This window comes from Oreochromis aureus, linkage group 17 (assembly GCF_013358895.1).
Source record: "Oreochromis aureus strain Israel breed Guangdong linkage group 17, ZZ_aureus, whole genome shotgun sequence".
Classification (NCBI taxonomy): Eukaryota; Metazoa; Chordata; class Actinopteri; order Cichliformes; family Cichlidae; genus Oreochromis; species Oreochromis aureus.
In genome coordinates, this window is record NC_052958.1 from 27,679,351 (window position 1) to 27,704,620 (window position 25,270).

Below are 25,270 nucleotides of genomic sequence, written 5' to 3' on the forward strand. Positions count from 1 at the left end.
CAAGCTATTTTGTTTTGTCAGATTCCATCATACTATTCTGCTTTATGCATCTGCCATGTTATTGGCTGTGTTAACTGTTTTGACTGCCCTAACACCAGTTGCTCAGCTTTTTTTTTTTTTTCAAATCAAACCTTAATCTGAATAATGCATTTGATTACTTGTGATAATGCCAAGACTGAAGCAATAAAATACAAATATCTCTAATTTTTTAATCTTTCATTTAGCATTTTATATAGATGAAATTACCTATTTGTGCTGTGAGTTGAAAATCAAAAAAATGACTAAACATATCTTACACAGCAGCAACAAAGGGTATTTTAGATTAACACAAATAAGAACAGTCAGGAATGAGCAAAAACTCAAGTTTTTATTTTGAGATAGTGAAAAAAAACGTTACAAAACTGGAAGCACTAAAGGGCAAGAAACCAATGAACGAATAAATGATGACTTTATAAAAATGATGAAAGACAGCAGTTAAGCCAATGCAACCCAACTATAAATCCCTCCCTGTAAACCAAACACACAAGATGTCAAATAATTGTAAACACTATGCTATCATTTTTCAAATGCAAAGAATACAAAATGACATTTTCATTAGTTTTTGAAAAACAAATTAAATGACATGAGCTATATTTTTAATCCACACACCTTATTTAGATACCATTAATACTTTTGTCCATTAAAAAACAAACACACAAACATCTTGCAGTTTTTCAGTATAATTTGAACTATAGATTTTTAAGCACTGCAACACCAAAGCTTACTCTAAAAGTATGCGAACTTTTAACAATTCAGACTGCTAAATTTAAATTTTCTCCTCACACAGAACACTCATTTTTTCCACAACTTTTTTCCAAAACACTGAAAATATTTTTGACAAATTCTGATTTGTGTGCAAGAAAAGTCCAAACTCTGCTTTTCTTTTCTCAATTTAGCTTTTGGTTGAGAAGGAGTTGAAGCTGGAAATACTGTAGCGACTGACTGATGAGGATATGGGAGAGCCTAAGTCTAAACTGTTCCTGCGGGAGCTTCGTCGTGAGCCACTCCGGGAGCCTGTGGTGGATCCTGGGGCAGAGGCAACATTGTATGGACTGCTAATTCCTCTCGAAGACACAGATGACGCCTGGAGCATTTTAACGCCAGTGCTTTCCTCTGTTAGGCAGTTATCCAGAGCCTCTTTGTAAGAGATCTTAAGTTTACTTTTGGGGCATGTTAGGTTCTTTGCGTGGTATTTCGTATCTTGGAGCTTCTGGCCTGCTCTCCCATCCAGCCAACCCATTTTCAAGGCATCTTCTATGGTTCTTCTACCACCCATTTCTGGGTCATACAGACCTCCTGTTACAACTTGGAACTCCATGAATCTCTGTCCTGCTTCATATGGCAGCCACATCTCCTTAACTGCCTCAGGAACTGACATTTTTCTCTTCATTTTTACATCTTCAAAGCCAATATAGGCTTTTTGAGCAGGCTTAAGCTTAGTGGCCATGTCTTCAGTTATTATGCCCATGCGACACGCCTCTTGGATGCTGACCCTTCTGCCACTTGCAGGATCAACAATTCCTCCAGTGCACGCCTGAGCCTCAAGCAGTCTCTGGGCAGTGATGGAATCCACCAGATCACGATTTAACGCCTCTGTGACAGATATCTTCTCTACGGTGTCTGTGTCAAAAATGGCACCAATGGGTTCTTGTTCACCCACTATTTCAACAGGAGAGGACAGAGTGAAAGATACACTGGACATATGCTTCTGGAAATCAGGTGAATCTTGCGAAACACTGCTAAGCGTGGCGCTTCGCTCTGTGACAGTGGTCGTCTTTGTTGTGGTCATTTTAGCGAGAGTGGGTGATAAGGGTCTTGACACCAGTGACGAGGATCGTGAGGATGATGTCGACAAAGAGGGAACTGAGGCTTCTGATGTTCTTAAATTTGATGATGAAGATGTTCTTGTAGTTGTTGATGATGATGTCACTGAAGATATTCCCAAAGGTGTTCTTGAAGTTGTTGATGATGATTTCACTGAAGATGTGCCCAAGGCAGCTGGTTGTCCAAATGATGAGCTATGTTTGGTCTTACTGGTGATGATATCAGCAAATTCATTAATGGTAATGGCTCGTGAACGATACTGAGCTACAACTGATTCATCAATTAATCGCTTTTCAAGCAGTTCTGTAATGTCATACTGTCTTCCAGTTTTCTTGTCATTAATAAGAAACTTTACAGAACCATCTGGAGCAGTAATAGTGACCTCTTCCCATTCACACTCTTGGCCCGACAGCTCCAGGAAGGTCTCGTAGTCAATAAGCCCTTTGTCATATGCTTCTCGGACTGTCATCTCTTTATTGGTGTCTGGGTCCACGATCAACACTCTCCTCTTCCTCAGAGTGTTCTTCTGTGTTGACTCTTGACTTTTCTTGTCAATTATAGGCAAAAGCATGAGGCCGGTCTTCTTATCTGGGATACAGCGGTTCTTAAGCTCAGTGTAGGTTAGGTTTTCTTCCGTGTTAGGGTCAAAGAAACCTTTAGTATCAGCATTCTGATCAGAGAGGATCTTAATCATTCCCTCATCCAGGTAACCTCTTTTGTAGGCTACATTCACATCAATACGATGACTGTGTTCTGGATCAATGATACCACCACTGGCAATTTGGGCCTCTAGTAGACGAATGCCATGGCCTTTCTCCACTAGACCTCTCTCAATGGCCTGAAAGAGAGAGATAGTCTTGTCTGTACCAGGCAGTCTGTAACCAGTCACAGCCCTTTCTGCTGCTAGCAGGTTATCTTTAAACTCTGGCCCAAACAGTCTTCTATTGTAGGCTTCACTAACAGTTAGATAGAGATTGTTCACAGGATCAACTATAAAACCTGAGGCAGCCTGAGCTTCAAGCAGTTCAAGAGTGGTCCCAGATTTCAACAGTCCATCTTTCATGGCCTGATAAATTGTCAGTACTTTACCACTGGCCTCATCATAAACTCCTGCTATGCAGGTGGAACCTCTCAGATAGGAGCGTAGGTGCTCTTCAACCTCTTGGCTAGTCAGTCTACCTTGATTCAACTTGTCAATATCAGACCGCTGCAGCAAGTTTGCATCCACCAGATCCACAACAGACACCTGGCCCCTAAGTCCCTGGACAGTTGCTGGCTTTTTAGGTTCAGGGAGGAGCAAAAGACCCGTGCTTGGATCAGCTTTACATTTTTTCTTCAGGGATATGTACGGAGTTCCTTGCTGGGTGTCTGGGTCCAGATAACAGTCAGGACCCTGACTCAAGGCATGGTATAGATCCTGATCTATGAGATTCCTATTTAGTGCAATGTTTTTGGGCAGGAATATGCTGAGGTCAGGGTCCAATATACCCCCTACAGACTCTTGAGCTTGAAGCACACGCAGGGCTGTGTCCTTGTCAATTAATCCCTTCTTCATGGCCTGGCCAGCTGACAGAAGCTTGCCAGTAGTAAGGTCTTTGTAGCCTATAGCAGCAGCTTCAGCTGCAAACAATTTTGATTCATCCTCCTTATCCACTACTCCTCTGGCACATGCTTCTTTGACTGTTAGTTTCTGGTTAGTTCTGGGGTCAATGATGTGACCTGTGGCAGCCTGAGCTTCCAGTAGCATGTCAGCACTATCAGATGACATCATTTTCCTTTTCTTTGCCTCTGTAAAGGACATATTCCTTGAAGGTCCAGCTGCCACACCAGCAATTGATCCAGTGCCTTTTAGAAAGATCTTCTTATCCACAGAGACCTCTGAGACTGTTTTCTTTCCCTTCAGTAGTTGGTCAAACGTTGATTTGTCCAGGACTCCACAATCAAGCAACTGCTGTGCTGAGACTGGTTTACGGACACCATCAAAAATGAGTTTGGAAGGGTCCTTCCTCTCAGTGACTGGTAAAAGTATCAGACCTGTGTAAGACTCTGTTTTACATCTTCTCTTTAAAGCCCCATAGCTGACATCACGTTCTGTGTCTGGATCAACATAACAATCAGGGTTCTGGTTTAATGCACGAAGCAGATCTTGATCCAGAAGATTACGCTTTATAGCTGTGTCTCTAGGTAGAAACACGCTAAGGACTGGATCTAGAATACCACCTGCAGATTCCTGGGCTTGCAGCAGACGTAGTCCTGTCTTTTTGTCAATTATTCCCTTCTTCATTGCTTCAAACACTGAAAGAGGCTTGGCTGTGTTAGGATCTTGGTAGCCCACGGCAGCAGCTTCTGCTGCTAGGAGTTTCTCTCGATCTGTAGTGTCCACTACTCCCCTTGCACATGCCTCCTCTACTGTCAACTTCTGATTTGACGTAGGCTCGATAATGTAACCTGTAGCAGCCTGGGCTTCCAGAAGTAAATCTGCACTATCTGGGGGCATGATCATCTGTTTCTTGGCTTCTGCTAAAGAAATCTTCCCTGAAGGCCCAGCTATTACACCAGCAATTGAACCAGTCCCTTTTAGAAAGATCTTTTTATCCACAGAGACCTCAGGGACAGTCTTCTGCCCTTTTACTAGCTGGTTAAATGTTTCCCTGTCAAGAACCCCACATTCAAACAACTGCTGTGCTGAGACTGGTTTGCGAACACCATCAAACATAAGTTTGGAAGGGTCCTTCCTCTCAGTGACTGGTAAAAGTATCAGGCCTGTGTGAGGCTCTGATTTACATCTTCTCTTTAAAGCCCCATAGCTGACATCACGTTCTGTGTCTGGATCAAGGTAACAATCAGGGTTCTGGTTTAATGCACGAAGCAGATCTTGATCCAGAAGGTTACGCTTTATAGCTGTGTCTCTAGGTAGAAACACGCTAAGGACTGGATCTAGAATACCACCTGCAGATTCCTGGGCTTGCAGCAGACGTAGTCCTGTCTTTTTGTCAATTATTCCCTTCTTCATTGCTTCAAACACTGAAAGAGGCTTGGCTGTGTTAGGATCTTGGTAGCCCACGGCAGCAGCTTCTGCTGCTAGGAGTTTCCCTCGATCTTTACTGTCCACTACTCCCCTTGCACATGCCTCCTCTACTGTCAACTTCTGATTTGTTGTAGGCTCAATAATGTAACCTGTAGCAGCCTGGGCTTCCAGAAGTAAATCTGCACTATCTGGGGGCATGATCATCTGTTTCTTGGCTTCTGCTAAAGAAATCTTCCCTGAAGGCCCAGCTATTGCACCAGCAATTGAACCAGTCCCTTTTAGAAAGATCTTTTTATCCACAGAGACCTCTGGGACTGTTTTCTGCCCTTTTACTAGCTGGTTAAATGTTTCCCTGTCAAGAACCCCACAATCAAGCAACTGCTGTGCTGAGACTGGTTTGCGGACACCATCAAACATGAGTTTGGAAGGGTCTTTCCTCTCGGTGACTGGTAAAAGTATCAGACCTGTGTGAGGCTCTGATTTGCATCTTCTCTTTAAAGCCCCATAGCTGGCATCACGTTCTGTGTCTGGATCAACGTAACAATCAGGGTTCTGATTTAATGCACGACAGAGTTCCTGATCCACAAGGTTACGCTTTATAGCTGTGTCTCTCGGAAGGAACACGCTAAGGTTTGGATCTAGAATGCCACCTGCAGATTCCTGGGCCTGCAGCAGACGTAGTCCTGTTTTTTTGTCAATTATTCCCTTCTTCATCGCCTCAAACACTGAAAGAGGCTTGGTTGTGTAAGGGTCTCTGTAGCCAACAGCAGCAGCCTCTGCTGCCAAGAGTTTGTCTCGATCTCTACTGTCCACCACTCCTCTTGCACACGCCTCTTCTACTGTCAGCTTCTGATTGGATATGGGATCAATGATGTGACCTGTCGCTGCCTGGGCCTCCAGTAGTAAATCTACACTGTCTAAGGGCATGAGCATCTGTTTCTTGGCCTCTGATAAAGACAGTTTCCCTAAAGGTCCAGCCACCACACCAGCAATCACTCCTGTCCCCTTTAGAGAGATCTTCTTGTCTGCAGACACCTCTGGGACAGTCTTCTCCCCCTTCAGTAGTTGGTTAAATGTTGGTTTGTCCAGCACTCCACAATCAAGCAAGTCCTTTGCTGTTACTGGTTTACGTACACCATCAAAGACCAGTTTAGAAGGATCTAGTTTCTCTGAGACTGGCAAAAGTAGCAGACCAGTATGAGGCTCTATCTTGCATCTTTTTTTCAAAGTCTCATAGCTGGCATCACGCTCAGTTTCCGGGTCAATGTAACATTCAGGATCTTGTTTCAGAGCATGGCGAAGGTTTTCATCTAAAAGGTTGCGCTTGATAGCTGTGTCTTTAGGCAGGAACACACTGAGATTGGGATCTAGAATTCCTCCCACTGATTCTTGGGCCTGCAGTAGACGCAGTGCAGTCTTATTGTCAATCAGTCCTTTCTTCATGGCCTCAAACACTGAGAGAGGCTTGGCAACTTTAGGATCCTTGTAGCCAACAGCAGCGGCCTCTGCTGCCAATAATTTGTCTCTATCTTTTATATCAACTACTCCTCTGGTGCATGCCTCTTCTACAGTCAACTTCTGATTTGTTTGAGGGTCAATTATATGACCAGTTGCAGCCTGGGCTTCCAGCAGCAAATCTGCACTATCATCAGGTAGCAACATTTGTCTCTTGGCTTCTGACAAGGACATTTTGCCTTGCTTCCCAGCTACCACCCCAGCAATTGGCCCAGTCCCCTTCAGATTGATATTTTTGTCAACAGACACTTCTGGGATGGTTTTCTTCCCCTTTTCTAGATCTTTAAATGTTGGCTTGTCCAGGACACTGCAATCCAGCAGCTGCTTGGCTGTGACAGGTTTTCGAACACCATCAAAAATAAGTTTGGAGGGATCTATTTTCTCAGTGACAGGAAGAAGAAGAAGGCCCGTGTGTGGTTCTACCTTACATCTTCTCTTCATTGACATATAAGTTACACCGTCCTCGTTTTCTGGGTCCAGGTAGAGCTCAGGTCTCTGACCCAGAGCACGGCATAAGTTGTCATCAATTAGGCCACGCTCAATGGCTGTGTCTTTGGGAAGGAACACACTGAGTTGTGGATCTAGAATGCCCCCCACAGACTCCTGAGCTTGTAAAAGACGCAGTGTTGTGTTTCTGTCAATTAGTCCCATCTTCATGGCCTGAAATACTGAAAGAGGTTTATTTGTCCCAGGTCCATTATATCCTACAGCTGCAGCTTCTGCTGCTAGCAACCTCTCTCTGTCCTTATCATCAATCACACCATGATTACACGCCTCTTCAACTGTCAACTTCTGATTAGTTCTGGGGTCAATGATGTGTCCTGTAGCGGCTTGAGCATCCAGAAGCAAATCGACGGCATCTGCTGGGAGGAGATTTTCATTCTTGGCTTCAGTGAAAGTCAGTTTTGCAAACTGAGGTCCAGAAATGGAGCCTGGACCTTTTGGACCTTCGACTACCACCCCGGCTATTGGGCCTGTACCTTTTAAATTGACTTTTTTGTCAACAGACACTTCAGGGACAGTCCTATGTCCCTTCACCAGCTGGTTACATGTTTGTTTATCCAAAACACCACAATTGAGCAGCTGGTCTGCTGTCACTGTCTTACGGACTCCATCAAAAATCAGAGTGGAAGGATCCAAGGTTGGGGGTTCTCTGGCAGTCTTCAGTTCAGTTTCTATGTTCTTTCTGACAATGGTGACCTCATGTAATTCTTTCTGGATGGCTGACAGTTTAAGTTTATATGATTCTTCAAGCTCACGTAACTCTCTCATCAGCCTTTCTATCTCACTTTTCAAAGATTTCTTTTCCCTCTCCAAAATATCCTTGTCTGTCTCATACTGCCTAACCAGACCATGTTTGCTATCGCACTGGTCCTTCCAGTAACTTAAATCCCTCTTCACTCTTTCGTTCTCCTCCTGTAGACGCTGCTTATTGCGATACTCAGATTCTAAGGACAGTTTAATGCGGCTGAGTTCCTCCTCTAGTCTTGAGATGTGGTCTTTGTCCTTTTCTGACAACTGCAATTTCAGCAACAGAGTGTCTCTCTCGTTTACAATTTCATTATACTGGGACTGAAGGGATTGCATGGTGGCTCTTATCTGCAGGAAATAAAGAGAAAGAAAAGAGATGAGAAGTTACTCCACTCAATAATACTCATATATTAACAGTATAGATGAGGAACCTCATTTTTTTCTTTTCATTTTTTGTATACAACCAGTGGTTATTGAGGACAGCACACATACTTGCTCTTTTCAATCTTTCACAGTGCAAGAATTATTTCTGCAGAATAAATAATTGGGTGCACAGCTTATTTAGAAACAACAAAAGCATTTTCTCAAAAAGAGTTTTTTGTTGTCTTTACAACTCAAGCCTTTTTAAATTTTTGTAAAAGAAAAACAGACCGCAAGCTGGCAATAGTGTTAAAAGTTGAAATATAAAAAGCAAGTCTGTGCCTGTTCTTCCAAATTGTCATTTGGTTTGCTATACTAGTGATATAACAAAAAAAAATGGCTAATTCCATTTAACAACCAGAAAGCAAGACTAATTTGCAAAACAGCACAGATACATAAAACCAATAGATGTGGGCCAATCGTGATCACCTGATTTTAGTTTGCAAGAGGAGTTGTCATAAGCATTTTTGGAAACTGTAAATATCTGAAGTCATGCCAGTGCTGTTTTACAAGATTGCAAAAGGTGTCTTTAAGCCCATTAAGATGTACTAAAAATATAAGAAACAATGATCAGAATGTAGTAGACCAGAAAACCGGCGGCAGTGATGGTGCTGATCATTCTGGGCAAATAAAGTGACCCCAAAAAAGCAAGCGAACTGCACTAACTCTAACCCTTAACTCCCCATCTTTCCACAGTGTGTACAGGGAGACAGTGGAATAGGAAGGCTGTCAGGTAGAGAGGTGCAGATTATGTTTGCATGCAAGTTTATACACATGCAAGTTTATTCAAACACATACAGACGGTATGTGTCCAAATCAGAGTTGGATCTACAAGAGGCACTCCAGCATGCAAGGAAAGGGTTCGCTTCAGACTAGCTAGAGCTACAGTTGCTACTTGAATGCTTCAAGTGAAGACTCTGATTTGGAAAGACGAGAACAGTCCAGGACTAAGCACCAAACTTCCATGTACCTCGGTGGCCTGCGTTTGTATTTTCTCAGTCTCCACTTTGAGTTTCTCCCTCTCAGAGGAGAGCTCGGAGACCAGGTTGCGGTAGTCTAAATTACTGCGCTCACTGGCCTGTAGCTGCAGCTCTAGCGCAGCAATCTGCGAGGAGAGCTCATCATCACTTCCCTGTTTGGCCCTCAAGAGTTCATCTTTCTCATGTCGTGTTGTCCTTAGCTCCTCATCCAGCCTCAGCCTCTCTTTGGTCTGAGCTTCTGTCAGCTCCTTCAGCCTTTGAAGCTCAACTGAGTTCATATTCAGTATCTTGCTCTTCTCCTCTATAGATTTATAAAGACTTTCATTCCTGAGGTTTGCCTCTTTGACTTTTAGCTGCTCCTCAAGCAGCTGCTGCTGAAGGGCTTTCAGGTCAGAGCTCAGCTGTGTGATGTGCTCTGCAGAGGTCTTCTTCTGTCTCAAGCTTTTCTCTAGCTCCTCCTGCAACTGAAGACGCTCTTCTTCACCTCTCTTTTCAGAATTGCTGACTTGTTCTTGTCTTTGGCGTAGTGCAACGATAGTGCTGCTGTGTTCTGCCAGGGTCATATTGGTCTTCTCTAGCTCTGACTCGATCTGCCTTCTTCTGGCTACTTCCTCTTGGTTAGCTTGCCGCAAATTCTCCACCTGGCTCTCAAGTCCATCTCTTACAGCTTGGAGGTCCTTGATGCGTCCCTGTAAGCTTTTCATATTTTGCTCAACTCTGCTTCGCTCCCTGCTTTCTCTCTCCAGCTCCAATCGCAGTTTCTGAAGCTCCTCCTTGTACTCCCGCACCTGGGTTACAGCCACTGATGAATTAGTTAGCTTCACTTGCAGCTGGGACAGAGTCTGGTCAAGCACACCCTGACCTTCTTCTGCAGTTTGTCTTCTGCGGGTCTCCTCCTCTAGACTGTGTGTGACATAAGCCAGTCGGTCACTCGTCTCCTGCAGGTCCTTCCTAACCTCAGCCAGCTCTGCTCTGTACTGGCTACTTTGCTCATCTCTCTGCCTCATCAACAGTTCCACCTGACTTTCCAATTCTCTTCTCTTGCGGCCTTCCTCGATGATTACAGCCCGCTGAGTGTGAGCTTCCTCATCTGCTGCCTTCCTTTGTTCCTCAACCTGGCTGATAGATATTCGGAGTCTCCGTAGCTCCTCCTCAAGATTCCTCCTCTCTGCCTCCATCCTGTCATACTGCAGCTGGAGCTCCACTGTATCCTCGTCCCTCTCAGCTGCCAGCCTTTGCATGTCTGCATGGCTGACGTGGATCTGAGATTCGTAGCTGAGCTTTAAGTTACTGATCTCCGTACTGTATTGGCTCCTTACCTTTGATATCTCCTTCTGCAGCTCCATGAACCTTGCTGTCTCGTCAGCAAGCTGTCGCCGGAGCTGTTCAATCTCAAGCTCTTTATTTGACAAAGTCTTCTCCACCTCCACCTTGGACCAACTGACTGTCTCCAGCTCGTTCTGCCTCTTTCTCAGCACTGCTTCATACTCTTCTTGCTGCTGAGTGTAGCGCTCTTCTGCTAGCTTCCTCTTCCTCTTTTCTTCATCCAGCAAGTAGTTGAGACGTTCCACCTGATCTCTGAGGCCTGCCAGCTGGCTCTGTGTGTTATCTAGGTTCTCCTTGGTGGCACTGCACTGCAACGATGCAGTTTGTTTCACCTCCTCCATTGACAGCAACTGTTCTTTTGACTGGTTCAGCTCCAGTTGGTACTGAGTAAGAGCATCTTCCAGTGATTTGTTCTTGGCGTTGCGGTCTCTCATATCGTCTCTCAGAAGGCGAAGTTCTTCTTCTAACAGGTCAATCCTGGTGTTACGAATCTGGAGGAAAGACAAAGAAAAGAAAAGATAAATACAAATGTGTTTTTAAAAATGATAAATTAAACTTTCATTATTATTTTTTACCCACTTGTGTTGTGGTTAACAAGTATCCAGCATAACATTTGCTTAGCACAACCCTATTAACACCACATTCATATCGTTTTGCCATGAAGAAACATTCCATTCCGTTTGAGGCAAATCCAAAACCCCCAATCAGTTCTGACAGATACCTATGCCTTCCTGTTAAAAGGGAGTTTTTCCTTCCCACTGTCGCCAAATGCTTGTTTATGGGGAGTGGGGGAGGGGGGCGAGATGTTGTCATCTCATCGGATCGTTGGGTTTTTCTGTGTTATTGTAGAGTTTCATTTGCCGCTATAATTAACTGAATTAAAAAAACTATAGTTATCTCATGTCTCTTGCGTTCTCCACCAACTTTTCTGTCTTTTAGGTCTTATTGAACAAAAAACTGCCTTTTTAAAATCTTGATCATACTATAGAAGGTTATCCATATGAAACCACACACTTGGCTAACAGGTTATCAATCATAAGACGTGTGGTTGTGTGGTTTCACAGTAAGACCCAACCCTCCTTGTCTAATTCACTTTTTTGCAACTGAGATAGTGACAATGAAAAGACTCATCTTGAGACTACAAAACGGTTCTTAAATAACTAATAATCTGTCCATGGAGGTTGCTTGGACTAACAAAGTGAAATTAGTCACAACTGAGTCATATGGTTCAGCTCAACAAAACCTCCCTGTAACTGCTTTGTTCACTAACAGATTACTACAGTCATCCATAGCTACACTATTAGTAACTTAGTTTGCAACCATAACTTACTAACACTAAGCTGCACCTTTAGCACACTGTCCAGCTGTGAAATGCATATTTTTCTTTAGCGCGATACCATCTGATCTCAGAAGCTAAGCAGCATTGTGCCTGGTTAGTACTTGAATGGGAATACACATTTTTCCTTACCAAGTGGACTGCCTGGGAGTAGGCTACCAGTCTATAGTCCTATGTGAGAAAAATTTTGCTTTCCATAGGATACTAATATCCAACATAGTGGATAGTTAGTTGCTTATTATGGCTAGTTGCAACTTAGTCACAACATATGTCCTTGGCATTGGTCATATCTAAGTGAACTTCACTCTCTTTATACTGAAACTCATGTATATAGCATCTGTAGTCTGTCAGTTCTTGTACAGTCAGTAACACTGCATTGTTGCATGCAATGTGTGTCTTAATACTCTTTTAGCTGATGGATATTAATACACAGAGTTCATGAGCAAAGGACGCATGTAAATGGGAGCAACACAATGCTCACTGCAGGTGATGTTATTAACAACAATGGTTTGCTGGAAAGTATAAAGGAGTTCCTTTAACTTTAACGTTATATCAAAGATTAGGTGACAGATTTACCCCAAATTCTCATTCATAGTCCCTGGGCAGTTTGATGACAAGATGTCATAAACAGAAAGAAAGAAAAAGAAGAAGAAAAAAGAAAGAAAACCATGATTACATCCAACAAGATATTTTTGGATGTTCAGCATTGGAGATCCGTACCTTGAGCTCCTCCATGTTTCTGAGCAAATCTCCTAGGAATCTGTAGTAGTCATCAGAAAGGGTAAGCAACTCCATATAACGAGTCTGCAGTTGGGTAGCCTGGAACAGAGACAAATTTAAATTTAATTTAAAAAAAACATCAGAAAAATCAACTCTAACCTACAAGAAAAAAAAATTCATGTACTAATGGTTTACTACATGTCTATTTTTTTTTTTTTACTACAGTTGCATTACTTCATGATTGAGATCCACTGACGGCGACTTCAGCATTGTCCTCTTCACTGGGATGTTGAGCAAAGTTTCTAAACCAGAGGTGTAAGCTGCAAGGTCTGTTTCATAGTCCTGTTAAAAATAAAAATGAATAAATAAATAGAGGAAGTTGATCTTTTAATGAATCTGAGACCAAATGCACTCGATTATTGACCTACTTACCTTGATAGCGTTCACACAGGCCTCATTGTCTTTCAGCACACTATCTACTGTCTCCCTCCTCACCTTGATTTCTGCATTCAGAGCCTAGAGAAACCCACAAAGTACAGATGTCAGGTATCTGATGCCTTCACAGAAAATTATTGGAAGTAGCTCTAATAATAGCAAAAGTTTATCATATTACCTTCTGGTTGTTAATGAGGTCTTCCAGCGCTTGAACATTTTCTATCTTGGTGGCCTGTAGAGCCACCTGTTTTCTCCGAGTGGCTTCAATCCATTCAAGAATGGAAGTGCTGGTTTGCTTGTAGTGTTGCAGCTGAGGCAGATATGATCGAAGGTCCTGCATTCTGAGCAAGTGGAAGAGGCCACCAGCATAAGTGAGTTATGTCACTTTTAATCAAACGCTCTCATGCCCAAGTTTACAGATTAATATTGTTTTTTTATTATATTATTTATTATAACATTTAAAAAGCTCTAAAATTTTAAAATACACAAGCAACAAATGTTTTGTGCTTTGCTTGATCATTTTCTGTCAATCACAAATTGACATATGTGTATTTGAATAAGATGTTTTAAAAATAGATTCACATGTGTACTGGCAGCCTCACACATATATATATATATATACATATGGTTGAATATGGAATGAGTTATTTACTGCATAACTGTAAAGTCTTCAATTTGACATTAACTGTCAGTTATTATTAAAAACTGACAGAGCAGCATACCTCGTATCGAGCTGTAATTGGATTCGTCTCCAGCGGTCTGACAGCATGTTCACATCTTCTGTGTATTTTGTTAGCATGAGGTCACACCTGTGGGAGGATCCGCCCACCTGGCTGTTCCAGTGGCTCGCCTTGGACAACTCTGCCTCCATAGCAGTTAGAATATCTTTCTTCTGATCCAGCTCTGCTTTGATGTTCTGCACATCGACACGCAACACAACATCAATCATACGACTGCATCCACCGTATAATAAAAATCAGCCTGATAAGTGGAATTAAAGCATATGTCACAGCACAAAGAATATAACAAAAATAGGGCAGTATTCACAAATGATTTGTCTACTATTATCAAAGAGTAGGAAAACACCATTATCTTGCAAAAATACCTTCAGAGCCGACATATATTCCTCCACTTCCTCAGGAGACAGAGAAGTGGTCTCTTTTTCTGTCATTCTTGCTTCATAAACTTTCACAATGTCCTCGGCTCGTGCCACACTCTCCAGCATGTCCCGTAGAGCCCGTAGCCTAAAACCAGCATATGGAATAATAACAAGGGATTTTACAAAGGATGGATAGAATACATTTATTTTGTGTGTTTGTCATAATGTAGATTATCTGTATGTAAAAGTATCTTTTTTTGCAGATAGTAATTTATTTTACAGTGCACAGTTATTAACTGTGCTTTTAAATTAATCAGAAGAACATACTAAGCTTTACACCATCGTTTTGAGGTTTTGCCTCGTGTTACGTACCGCTGAACACAAGCTGATGAGCTGCTCTCCAGGCTGCCCAGTTTTTGGTTAATCACTCCAATCTCGCTGCGGAGGAACTGAGCTCTGTCTGAGTCATTCACACTTTCCAGCTCGTTTAGAATGCGCTCCTTCAAAAGTAAGTACTCAGCACGCATCGAGTCCACATCACGCTGCACAGTCTGAAAGATGCACATATACGTGTCATGATAAATACAGCTTCGTTTTTGTTTTCATTCTACATGCATTTCTGTTATTCTTATATTTTATGCTTTCACCTCTAACTGAGAGATCTTGAGGCTACAGTCCTGCACGCCGTTGTCTCCAAAGCAGACGTGGATGTGCTGACTCAGCATGTCTTCAGCACGCTCCAGCCTCAATCTGAGCGAGTGCAGCTCTAATAAGCTATGAGATGATGACGATGATGCGGATACCTTCCTCTTTCCTGCGTCCGTCTTGGTCACTTTTATCACCTCCTTCTTCACCACCTCTTTCTTTGCCTCCGCTTTCTTCTCTGCCTGTCTTCTGAGCTCTGCTCTCCGTCTTTCTTCTTCAAGCCTCCTGGCCTCCTCTTGGCGCATCCTGGCCTCTTCTTCAAGCCTCCAGGCCTCTTCTTGGCGCATCCTGGCCTCTTCTTCAAGCCTCCTTGTGTCTTCTGCAGCAGCAGCTTGTACTTGCTGCTGCTGTAATATAATCAGCTGGTGTTGTTGCCCAGCTGTTTGCTGTAATTGTTCCTGCTGGACAACTGTAGACAAAACGATTTTTAAAAAACAGATAAAAGTTTTTTTAAAAGTTCACTAGATTCACTTATTCAATTCAATTATTCCATTATCAAGCATACAGACTCAAATGCATACTGTATAATGTACTTTAATGTAATATACTGAAATACGTACTAAAAATATTGTATTTGAGCAATGTTTATATTGCTCAAACACTATAATTGGTAAAGTGTAGCATTTAAATCTTTATACAGTACTATACAAATACCGTAATTGGGAAATTTTATCTTTTCTTTCATGCTCCCATAAATGCATGAAATTTTACAACCCTGTTTATCAAAGTGATAGACAAGTCTAAGAGACATCCGGCTAAAAAAACAAAGTCCAAGAATAAACATATGGAGCTGAAAATGAGCGCAAGAGGTCCGTGTACATCATGTGTGGTGTACTTGCGAGGTGATCATTACTACAAACACTTACTGTAAGTAGGTATCTGCACCACTAGCTGTTCATAGTGGGACTGGGCATCATTGACCTGGTTCTCTATGCTCCTCTTGTCCTCATCAGCAAACATCTGGGAATTTACACTGTTCAATATAAACTCATCATAGTGAGTCTCCATGCTCTTGATCATTTTCCGGTACTCCTCTGGGCGCATCTTGGCCAACTGAACAGACACAGAAACATTAAGTTTAATTTGGACCCAAAAAGATCTTTTCACCGAGAAGGAGAGGTCAGAGGTCAAATGTGACATGATATTTTAAATCTTTGGTACTTTCTTTATGTTGACGATACTCACCACACTTGTAAGAACCATAGTTTCTAAGTTCTAAGGCTATTTTTACAAATTAATTTTCCACCAATAAATCATTAAGTGTTATAACAATAACAGTGCAGTAAAATGATTGTAGATAGCTGTTGCATTTGTGATTTTTTTAACGCAAAGTACAAACTGGAGCAGTAAAAAGTTGCAAAAGTGACTTTGGTTTGGAGCAGCGGGTTTCGAGAGATGATTAAATGTCTGTTTGAATGCTGCAGAGTTATGCAGCATTCCGAAGTGTGCAATTATGGGAGCTGTTTCCCAGCATCTGGAGGTGGCTCAGGATGAGATACGTTTACACACTTTTTAAGCCCATGTTAAATGGAAGACTACAGCTGTTGGCTTAGAACAAACTGTAAAAGCAAAAACCCACCTTTAAAACCAAATAATTAAAAGTTAATTAACACTATGTCACAACTTTTATTATGACCGTTCGTATTCTCCTTTGATACCTTTGCAAGAGAAAAGTTTGACTTTGACCTATGACTAAATATTTTTTTACAGACAGCAGAGGCCGACTTCCAAGATCTCGTCGGTCCTTACCATGGTGATGGTGAGGGAGTTGATGCGTTGGATATCCATGAGGCAGTACTGCCAGGAGATGAGACTCTTGACGTTGATATAAAGCTGGCTCCAGATTGACAGGATTGCTTCGTAGTACTGCTCGTTTCTTTGCACGACACAGAGGTGAAATTTAAAGGTTTCAGGATTATCTTTGCAGCCAAAGCAAGAGTTATACAATCATCTTTAACAGTAAATGTCCAAATCAAAGCATTTTTTGTTTCTTACTTGTTGGCGAGGCTGATGCTGATTGGATTAGGTGGCGGTACAATCAGGCACACAGAGGGCACCAACATATCCAGACCCCCCGGGCCAGTCACCAGCCACTTACTGCGCTGGTTGTTGTCCTTTAGGATAGCCTCATTGCCCTTAAGGATCACCTTCTGTGAGCCCAAAGGTCACATAAGAAACACAAGTTAGAATAAAAGGAAGTGAGAATGCCGGTGCAACGTAAAGTATAAAATAAAAATAATATTATGTGTTTAACTTTGACATCTGAAAACTGACCTGGTCCTGCTTGAAGTCACACAGAGCCTTGACAATGATGCCGCTGGTGTTCTTCTCTTCAGGATTTCTGGGTTTCAGTCTCACGATCTCCTTGGACTTGCTGACCAGGTGTTTAACCTGCCTCCTATTTTCCACAATCTTCTCCTTTTCCCTCTGAAGACAAAAAAGGTTTCAGTCAACCTGCCACTGTTTATCCATTAACAACTGCTTTACTTTTCTAATTGGCCAACATTTTTGTCTCTCTGTAAATAATGAAGTCACACAGAATGGCCTGTCCTGAAACATATGACCTGCAATCCAGAACTGGTTTGGTTACAATAACAATAACATTATTATACAAGAGTGGAAGCTATTTCTAGACCAAGATTAGTTGATTTAATGATGCCAACGTTACAAAACTTTAGTTTTGAGAGTTCTGTTTCCATTCTTCTTCTTCCATTATTTTTGTGTGTGATATATATGCATTTATTTTTTTATTGTTTTTGTACATTTGTCTATACATTTTTCATTTACCATAACATACATAATATATTTTTGAGCTCTATTTCTGTTTCCTGTGTTGTATTCACACACTCAGGCTCCGTAGCCGAAGCTAGTTCTGAGTGCTCATTATCTATAAAGCTGCAGTCAGGCGCCCTGGTCCTTTACCGCGTTACATTCAGTCTAATCAGTTTTATCTTGCTATGCTAAACGTCTAAACACGTGATCAAGCTACTGATGCCCAGCTGATGTGTTACTGCCGTAATGACGCTGTCGTACCTCCAGGTTTCTGAGGAGCTCCTGCAGCGTTTCCAGAGAAGTCTTCTTGTCGCAGATGAAATTCTTCCGAACCGTCTCGTGTTCTTTCTGCAGAGTACTGTACGTCTCGTTGGCCTCCTTGAAAAACTAAATGCACACGTGTGTAAGCATATGTGATATGAGTTTCAGGAGAAAACGCACACAATTTGTGAACTACTGAGTGAAATCTAGCATGAAGTTAATTGTAGTTTCCCAGTCTCATTATGATAAGTAAACAAGCAATTTTTATGTGTACATAACAACTGAAAAGCTGAAAGCGAATCAAAATGCTAATGTAGCAACAAGAAATCAGAGGAACAGAGGTGTCATGGTGCATCTTTTACATGCACTCTTATTCACAGTGTCCGCCAGTGTGACTGACTCCTGCACGTTCATGTTTATTAGAGTAGCTTTAAGTTACCTGGCTGTACGCTAAATTCTCCTTCAGGTGAGTGTCGATGCATTTTGTTATTTGAAGGAGCCAGCTCCACTGAGTCTGCAGGGTGTCACTATAAGCCTGAAGAGAATGCACAAGTACAAAAAGACTGGAAAAAAAGCCAAGCTTTACATTTGCAGGTTTATAACTACTTGTTTATGGACTGAGATTTCTACTTCTGATCGCTCCAGACCTCGATCTTGTCCGATGCAGGGTGGTCATTCTTCAGGAGGTTGTCCACTTTGGCCTTCAGCCTATTCAGATCCTTTTCTTTTACTTCCAGGGCACTCATCAGTTTCTGTTATATAAGAAGAGTAAGAATATAAGATTATAAGAATATAATCACAGGGGACACAGGAAAAACATCAGGATGCAGCAAGAGGGAAGCTCTGTGGCTTCGCTCTAAGTGGATGACTGATTGCAGCTGCCAAAATCCAATCTACCACAGATGATTGCTCCCTTATGAGATGCAGATTAACTACATAAAAGACATTAGCACCATTTAGGCTCAAGGGATTGCCAAGAATGTTTATTGCCTAAAATGAAGCTCGTAAACTTGGAAATTAAAAAGTGGATTTTGTGCAGCATCCAGTGAATCCAGTTCTCTCCTTGTTCCCTTGTAATCTGATGTTTGACTAACCGAGTAGCTCTCCTGCTTTCTGGGGATATACTGGTCGATGTTCTTGTCTCCCCAGTCAAACATCAGTTCCTCTTCCTCCTTCTCATTCACCCACATGATCTCTTTGGATATTTCCTGAATGATCTCCTGGAGCTGTCGCAGCTGCTGGGTCCGACCATGGGACATTTTCTAGCAGGGTTAAACAGGGTTAAAGTGAATCAATTTAATAAAAATCTCTAACAATTAACAGGAAAATACACTACATAGAGATAAGCATTTAGTTTCTTCACCTGGAGATTCTCCCATTCCTGCTCCAGAGCCTTAAGATTGGCTTTGTCTCCTGTCTTCATCTGGGGGAAGAGAATAAGTCATATTATAGTGGATTATTTGAAAAGCAATGTTGCACAGGTTAGTGAAATCCTGTTGCACTGTTTTAATCATCTCTGGCTCTCTTCCACAGTGTGTCTTTTGTCTTGTCTCCTTCCCTTCACCACCAACCAATCATGTCAGATGGCCGTCCCTCCCTGAGCCTGCTTCTGCTGGAAGTTTCTTCCTGTTAAAAGGGAGTTTTTCCTTCCCGCTGTCAACAAGTGCTTGCTCGTTGGGTCTTTCTTTATTACTGTAGGGTCTTTACTTTACTGTACAAAGTGCCTAGAGGCAACTGCTGTGGTCATTTACCACTATACAAACAAAACTGAATTGAACTGAATTGATTTTGTGGTGAAATTCAAATAAGAAGAGTTGGTACTAATCTTTCAATGTTTCCTTTAAAGTTTCAAAATAAAGTGATGTTTCAGTATTTGAAAATGTTAATAATTAAAACAGATACCAATAATAACAAATCACTATTTGGCCAAAAGCGGATCATTTTTGTTTGTTTGGGTTATTTATCTCGTTACCCCATGATCTTCTTACACTGGTTTAGTTTTGTGACTTTGTATATCCCAAACAATAGATCAACGGAGCTTCTGTTTGAAGCAACAGTGAATCTCAGCATTGTCTCATCATCACAGCATTGATACTGAACCCACTGACTGAACCCACCAGGTCATCTCTGGCTCGATCCATCTCAACGCTCCTCTGGATGGAGCTGTGAAACCTCTGGTGGCTCGTGAGCTGCTGCTCGATGGCTGCAGGATCGTCTCCCCATGAAGCTGTTTCAATCAGACGCTGCATGGAGTAGTTTTAGAGAGGACTTCAGACACAGGCACTTCATGTCACCAGCAGGTGGCGGCAGAGACACAAGTTAAACCAGTAATTTGCTCGTGAATTCAGGCACCGCTTGGGGTCAAAGATCAGCAATCCACTCAGAAAGAAATTATTTAGCAGTGAGTGTAAAACAATAGCTCCTTTTAGCTTCTATTTGTACTTAACCACAAAGACCACATGACCCCTTAATACTGTGCCTACAGCAACATAGCAGAGCATCCTTCTCTAAGCTCTGTGTTAAATGCTGTGAATGTTGTGTTATCTTAGCGATCCTGGTTCAGCGAGATCTGTCATTTGGTTTACTGGCACCTTTTATTACACTGTCATAAAGTCACACGGCACTTAACCATGTAGTTACTGGGTATTTATGTCACTTTTGTTGTTGAAGAAGTAGGTCTTTCTTTCACTTTAGGTTCATCTCACAAAGATTTATTTTGTGTAAAGTGTCTGTTTCTCCAGTTAAACAGAAAAAATACTTTTTCTGTTTAACTGTTTAACAATTTTAATGTAGTTATTCACATTTTTAGTGTGTTTAAAGAACTATAATATATTAAATTATGTAATATTTAGTTGCTGTGGAGCACTTTAACTTCTGTTGTGTTTAAATGTGCTATGATCTGAAATGAGCTGATTATCTGTTGTGTGTAACAAACGTCTCTGACTTACAAATGTGACAAATTACATCAACTTCTCATAGTGAAAATCTGAAAACATCAGTGATAAAGGCTGGTGTTAACTGAAATCAGGTCATCAAGATGCAACATTTTTAGGGTATTTAAGACTGAAATAAATGCACAACAATCTTGTAAAATACTGTAAAAACAACAACAACAAAAAACCCTCCAACAAATCATTTAAAATGTAAATATTGCCTAAATTTTAGTAGATTTCTTAGCTTTTAAGTACATTCCTCACCACTCTCCCAAACTGGAGTTGTGCTTGACACCTTAACACAGGATTCCTTAAAGGGCTCGTGAATGTCAGAAGACTCCTGATCTTCAAAAGCAGCTACAGGTGCACGTTAGGTATTAAGGCATTTAGCTGGGTGTGTCTATACATGCCTTTTGCTGTGCAATCCAGCCCATAGCATCATGATAGCTCCTTCCAGGTTCCTCCCAGCCACCAGAGCCCCCCCTGGTGCTCTTCCTTCTCTGCGTGGTGCCTGAGATGACCATGTGGACCCCCTTCAGCTGGTTATTGTACATCTCCACACTACGGATTAGAAAACACAAAAAAATTAGACTTGGAATGAACAGCATATGCTATACAAAGAATATATCTTTATAATAATTCATGAAATCTCTGTTTGTCCATCCATCTGTCCGGTCAACAAACATTCATCCAATCTGCTTTAAAAATGAGAGGTTAATTACTGACTGCCTGAGGAAATATGGACTAAGTTTAAAGCTTGAGACACATTCACTATCCTTTTGAAAACAGCAACTAAATTACTTAATTACCTGCATGTGATGCATTTAAGAAACAGTTACATTTCAGCGTCAAAATCATGGGTAACACTGACCTCGGATGGGCACTGTTCTAGTAAAATAAAACTCAGATGATTAAGACAGAGAGAGAAATCTGGCCTTCCTTACCTTCTCATTACGTTCTCATTAGGCTGTCCCAGTTGTCTCAGTTCGGCCCCGCAGCTCTTCAGATTTTGAATGGCCTCTTTGGCCTTCGCCATGAAGTACTCGGCCTCACTCGGGTTTCCACCCTGCAATACACAGACACAACCCTGAGGGAGGTGTACAAATCCAGAAAACTGAATGGGCACATTTTGAGTATAGATGTCTTTTGTCCTTGCTGTGCTTTAGATTGAATTATTTCCATTTAGAAGTGCCAAAAAATGTCAAAACCTCAGAAAAACAACTTTTACAACCCATGAAAGAGGATGATTTATGACAAGGACAAAGCGGTTGTGATAGTCTGCCGATATAAGTAGTCAACAAGAAAATAAATCACACGCCCGCAAATTTTAAACTGAGTTTTGCACTTGCGATGAACTTCACAGTAACATAAATAATTCATTGTAGGTTGCTTAACAGCTAAACTAAGGAAGGGTGTAAATTTAAAGTGGATTGACAGTTGCAATATTGCTCAAGGGGCCAGTTCTAAAAATCACATCCAACAGGGAGCTAAACAAAAATTAGACATTATCTATCTGGTGTCTGTCACAGACTCTGACCGTACACCAGAAGCCTACACATCCAGCTACTCCAATTACAGCCGCACAACATTTCTGTCATTCTTTCTGCTTCTTTTTGCCTCAGAGGACAGGCTACAACACTACACTCTTCATGTGAAATAAAAACCCTCCTGACTGGGCTAACTGATTTTTATCTGGACTTCTAGGAGTAAAAGCACAATAAGTAACACAAAAAAGAAAAAAAAACATGACTCACAGCTTGAATGTAGTATTCGGCTTTCTGCAGGTACTCGTTGCACTGGCTCTGCAGGATAGCGGCCTTCTGGTTGATAGAAGTAAGTGCAGAGCCACTGTGGAGGGCAGTGAAGTAAACTAATTAACATTAAGATCTTCAGCTTTAATTATTACCAAAATATTCCCAGTTACCGCAGTGGTTCCCAGTTTTTTTCGCCGTGTGTTCCTCTAAAACAAAGCAGTGTCTTCTTTTGCCCTTTTTGTCAAAATATCATCAAAGAGTGAATTTCCCTTCTCAGATTGTTTCATTTGAATATAGCTGTTTTTAGGAAAAGATAAAACTGTACATTTGTTATTTAAATAAATGTTAAAGTTTTTCATGTCCTAACCCCAGTCTAAGGAGGGGAAAAGACTCCCGCCGCTCTTTCCACCTGTTTTAATTTGGAAAACTGAAAAAAAGGCAAGACGGGGAACTCATTTCTGTTGCAAGTTTGCAGACATGCATTTCATTTACAAGCAATCTGGGAATTTAGATTGTATCATCATGCAGGCACAGCATGTGGAACCTTGTATATGTATATCATCATAATCCACAAACTGAAAAGATATGGTTATGGTTAGATTTTTCACATACATTAGCCAAAAAAATACACTGTAACAGATTACATCAGTATGGGCTCAACATCTGGTATGTATAGTCAACATTCATACACAATGTGCCAAAGAAACTCTTTTCACTGCTATTATAAACATTACAATTTTCTTTTAATATTATTTTAGGCTTAATTTGACAGGAAAACACTGCAGGCAGGCAGGAGTGAGGGGAAAAGTCTGGAGCAGACGTGAACACAGATCTTTAGTGGGGCCTTTGGTATATGGGACATGTGATCAAACACATGAGCTGTGGCAGCAGCCACAAATCTAAACATTTAGAAAAATAAGTGTTGTTATAATAGAGATCTCTCTCTTTCCTAGAAACAAAAGCCGGAACAAGGAGATATAGAAAAAGAAAAAAGCTATCACCCCAGATAACCAGCTATCACTGCTGCTTATCGTAGGCGTTTTCAATTCTGAGGTACTAAACTATTTATGCTAGCTGTATATGGACAAAGTTTTTTGTACAGTCTGTCCAAACTCGTTATGATTTTATGAGCTGAAACTCAAACAAGCATCCAAGTTTCTACGAAAGACACTTTTCCTGAAACCTGCTCTGGTTTTCACAAACACACATACAAACTAAAATGTTGACCTCATTCTAAAATATGCATAAAGACCCACTCTATGCATCTCTATTACATATTTTATTGACCACCATTGATATACTTGTGTTATCACATATATCATAACTATTACCCTAAAAATCTATGCTGACATTGGCTTATTTAACTAGCTATGAATGAGGGCACTGTTTCCAAATAACACCTGTAATATCTCTGTCATCTCTACACTTGTATTTCTTTTTTACTTACCATCCAGAAAAAAAGTGCTACCAGCAATAATAAACAATGTAATAAACGTACTTATATTTGCCATAAGTTGTCCCAGGCACTTTTCCCTTAATCACAGGGCTTAGATCAGTACCTTATCTCAAACATCACTCCCTGATATAAAACTATTAAAGCCATAAACGAAGTTGATCTGAGTCATAAGTTATGTTTGCGAAATACAAAAGTGCAGGGTCAGAAACACAAGCCTTGTGCTGCTGATGGAGTTGCATGGGTTAAACCGACACGCGTGTCTGTGGGACGAAGAGTCAAGCAGCAGAGGGAAGGCGGCAATTTAACGCGGACTGTAAATCTCGTGTCTCCCCGGGGAGGTTAGCTCCTGTGCAGAGCAGAAGCTGAGGAATAATTGAAAAGATGTGCCAAAGACAACAGCTGTATGTCAGCATCACGACGTGTATCACTGCGCATTATCAGTGTGTATGATCAGTTATGTCATTGAGGTGACTCCGATTGCAAACAAATCTTTATTTTTTTATACACAATTACTTCCAGCTTTACTTCAGTGTTACAAAACAAGTGGAAATGCTGTTACTTTGCAGAACAAGAACATTTCCCTGTAATTATACTCCTGCGGGCTGATGTGCATTTCATTGCTTTGTTCACTTTTTTTTAAAGCCCAGTGAGTATCGGGTGTTTTTAGCGTTTGCAGGGCCCAAAAAAAACAACACAGGCTGTCACGGTTAATATTTAATGGGAATAACCTATCGTGCGCTGCAGTTCACACATTGGCCACAGGTGCGAATAGAAACCCAAAACTTGTGGAAGATAGATTTTAAATTCATACCCCATTCCGCTAATCGTCCCCCCGCCGACGCCACTCATCGCTCCCCCTCCCATGCTGGCCCCACGCCACGTCATTCCTCTCGTGGTTCCGGCTCTCATGCTGCTCGCCATTCCGCTCGTCATCCCACCTCCCTTCACGGACTTTGAATAGGTGAAGGTTTTCTGTCCGTCGTATCCGTACTGGTCGTATCCGTTACCCCCTCCCTGCAAGCCGTCGCTCCGTGCGTACTGGTAGGTGGTTTCTCCAGTCAACTCTCCCCTGGAGTTGACCCTGCGGCCCATGTTCAGGGTCTGCTGAGACCCGAACGCTGACATGGTGACCAGAGAACGGCAGCCTCGGCGGCTCCACAGAAGTTACCGGACGAAACTAAGTGGACGGAAACAACCTGACAGGTTGCCACCCTCTCTCTCTTTCTCTCTCTCTCCCTCTCTCTCCACCCTGTCCGCCCTGGTCCCTCTGGTGCAGACTGCAAACCGAGAGCAGAACGGGAGCGTTTTTGGAGCCTTGTGACCACACCTCTCTGTCTGTCAGCCAAAAACTTTTTCCTTTCTCTATCTCTCTCTCTGCCACTCCCCTGTCTACTCAGCTGGAGACAGTGTGTTTGT

General features: G+C 41.8%; 1 protein-coding gene across 2 annotated transcripts; it reads right to left on the reverse strand.

Annotated features, from left to right (window-relative positions):
* Nucleotides 1-348: 348 nt before the first annotated feature.
* LOC116314397 (desmoplakin-like) lies at nucleotides 349-25,164 on the reverse strand. Of its 2 annotated transcripts, none has more exons than XM_039600822.1 (24): nucleotides 24,666-25,164; nucleotides 22,399-22,492; nucleotides 21,589-21,710; nucleotides 21,055-21,205; nucleotides 19,829-19,954; nucleotides 19,075-19,134; nucleotides 18,806-18,973; nucleotides 18,359-18,463; nucleotides 18,151-18,246; nucleotides 17,712-17,837; nucleotides 16,953-17,105; nucleotides 16,674-16,828; nucleotides 16,428-16,554; nucleotides 15,545-15,731; nucleotides 14,621-15,087; nucleotides 14,346-14,524; nucleotides 13,980-14,118; nucleotides 13,597-13,790; nucleotides 13,053-13,215; nucleotides 12,872-12,955; nucleotides 12,674-12,781; nucleotides 12,440-12,538; nucleotides 9,048-10,874; nucleotides 349-8,005 (listed from the first exon to the last, which is right to left on the reverse strand). In XM_039600822.1, the coding sequence occupies exons 1-24, from the start codon at nucleotides 24,977-24,979 to the stop codon at nucleotides 932-934; spliced, it is 12,318 nt and encodes a 4,105-aa protein (XP_039456756.1). In that variant the 5' UTR covers nucleotides 24,980-25,164; the 3' UTR covers nucleotides 349-931. The 2 variants fall into 2 exon arrangements, with proteins under 2 accessions (XP_039456756.1, XP_039456757.1); XM_039600823.1 differs by having other exon boundaries at nucleotides 10,377-10,874; nucleotides 24,666-25,161.
* Nucleotides 25,165-25,270: the final 106 nt, after the last annotated feature.

Coding starts and splice junctions, on each gene's coding strand:
- LOC116314397 (XM_039600822.1), bottom strand. CDS start 24,979: ATGTCAGCGTTCGGGTCTCAGCAGACCCTGAACATGGGCCGCAGGGTC. Junction 21,711..22,398: donor CCGAATACTACATTCAAGCT/GTGAGTCATGTT, acceptor TGTGTATTGCAG/GGTGGAAACCCGAGTGAGGC. Junction 17,838..18,150: donor AGAATTTAGCGTACAGCCAG/GTAACTTAAAGC, acceptor GTGTGCATTTAG/TTTTTCAAGGAGGCCAACGA.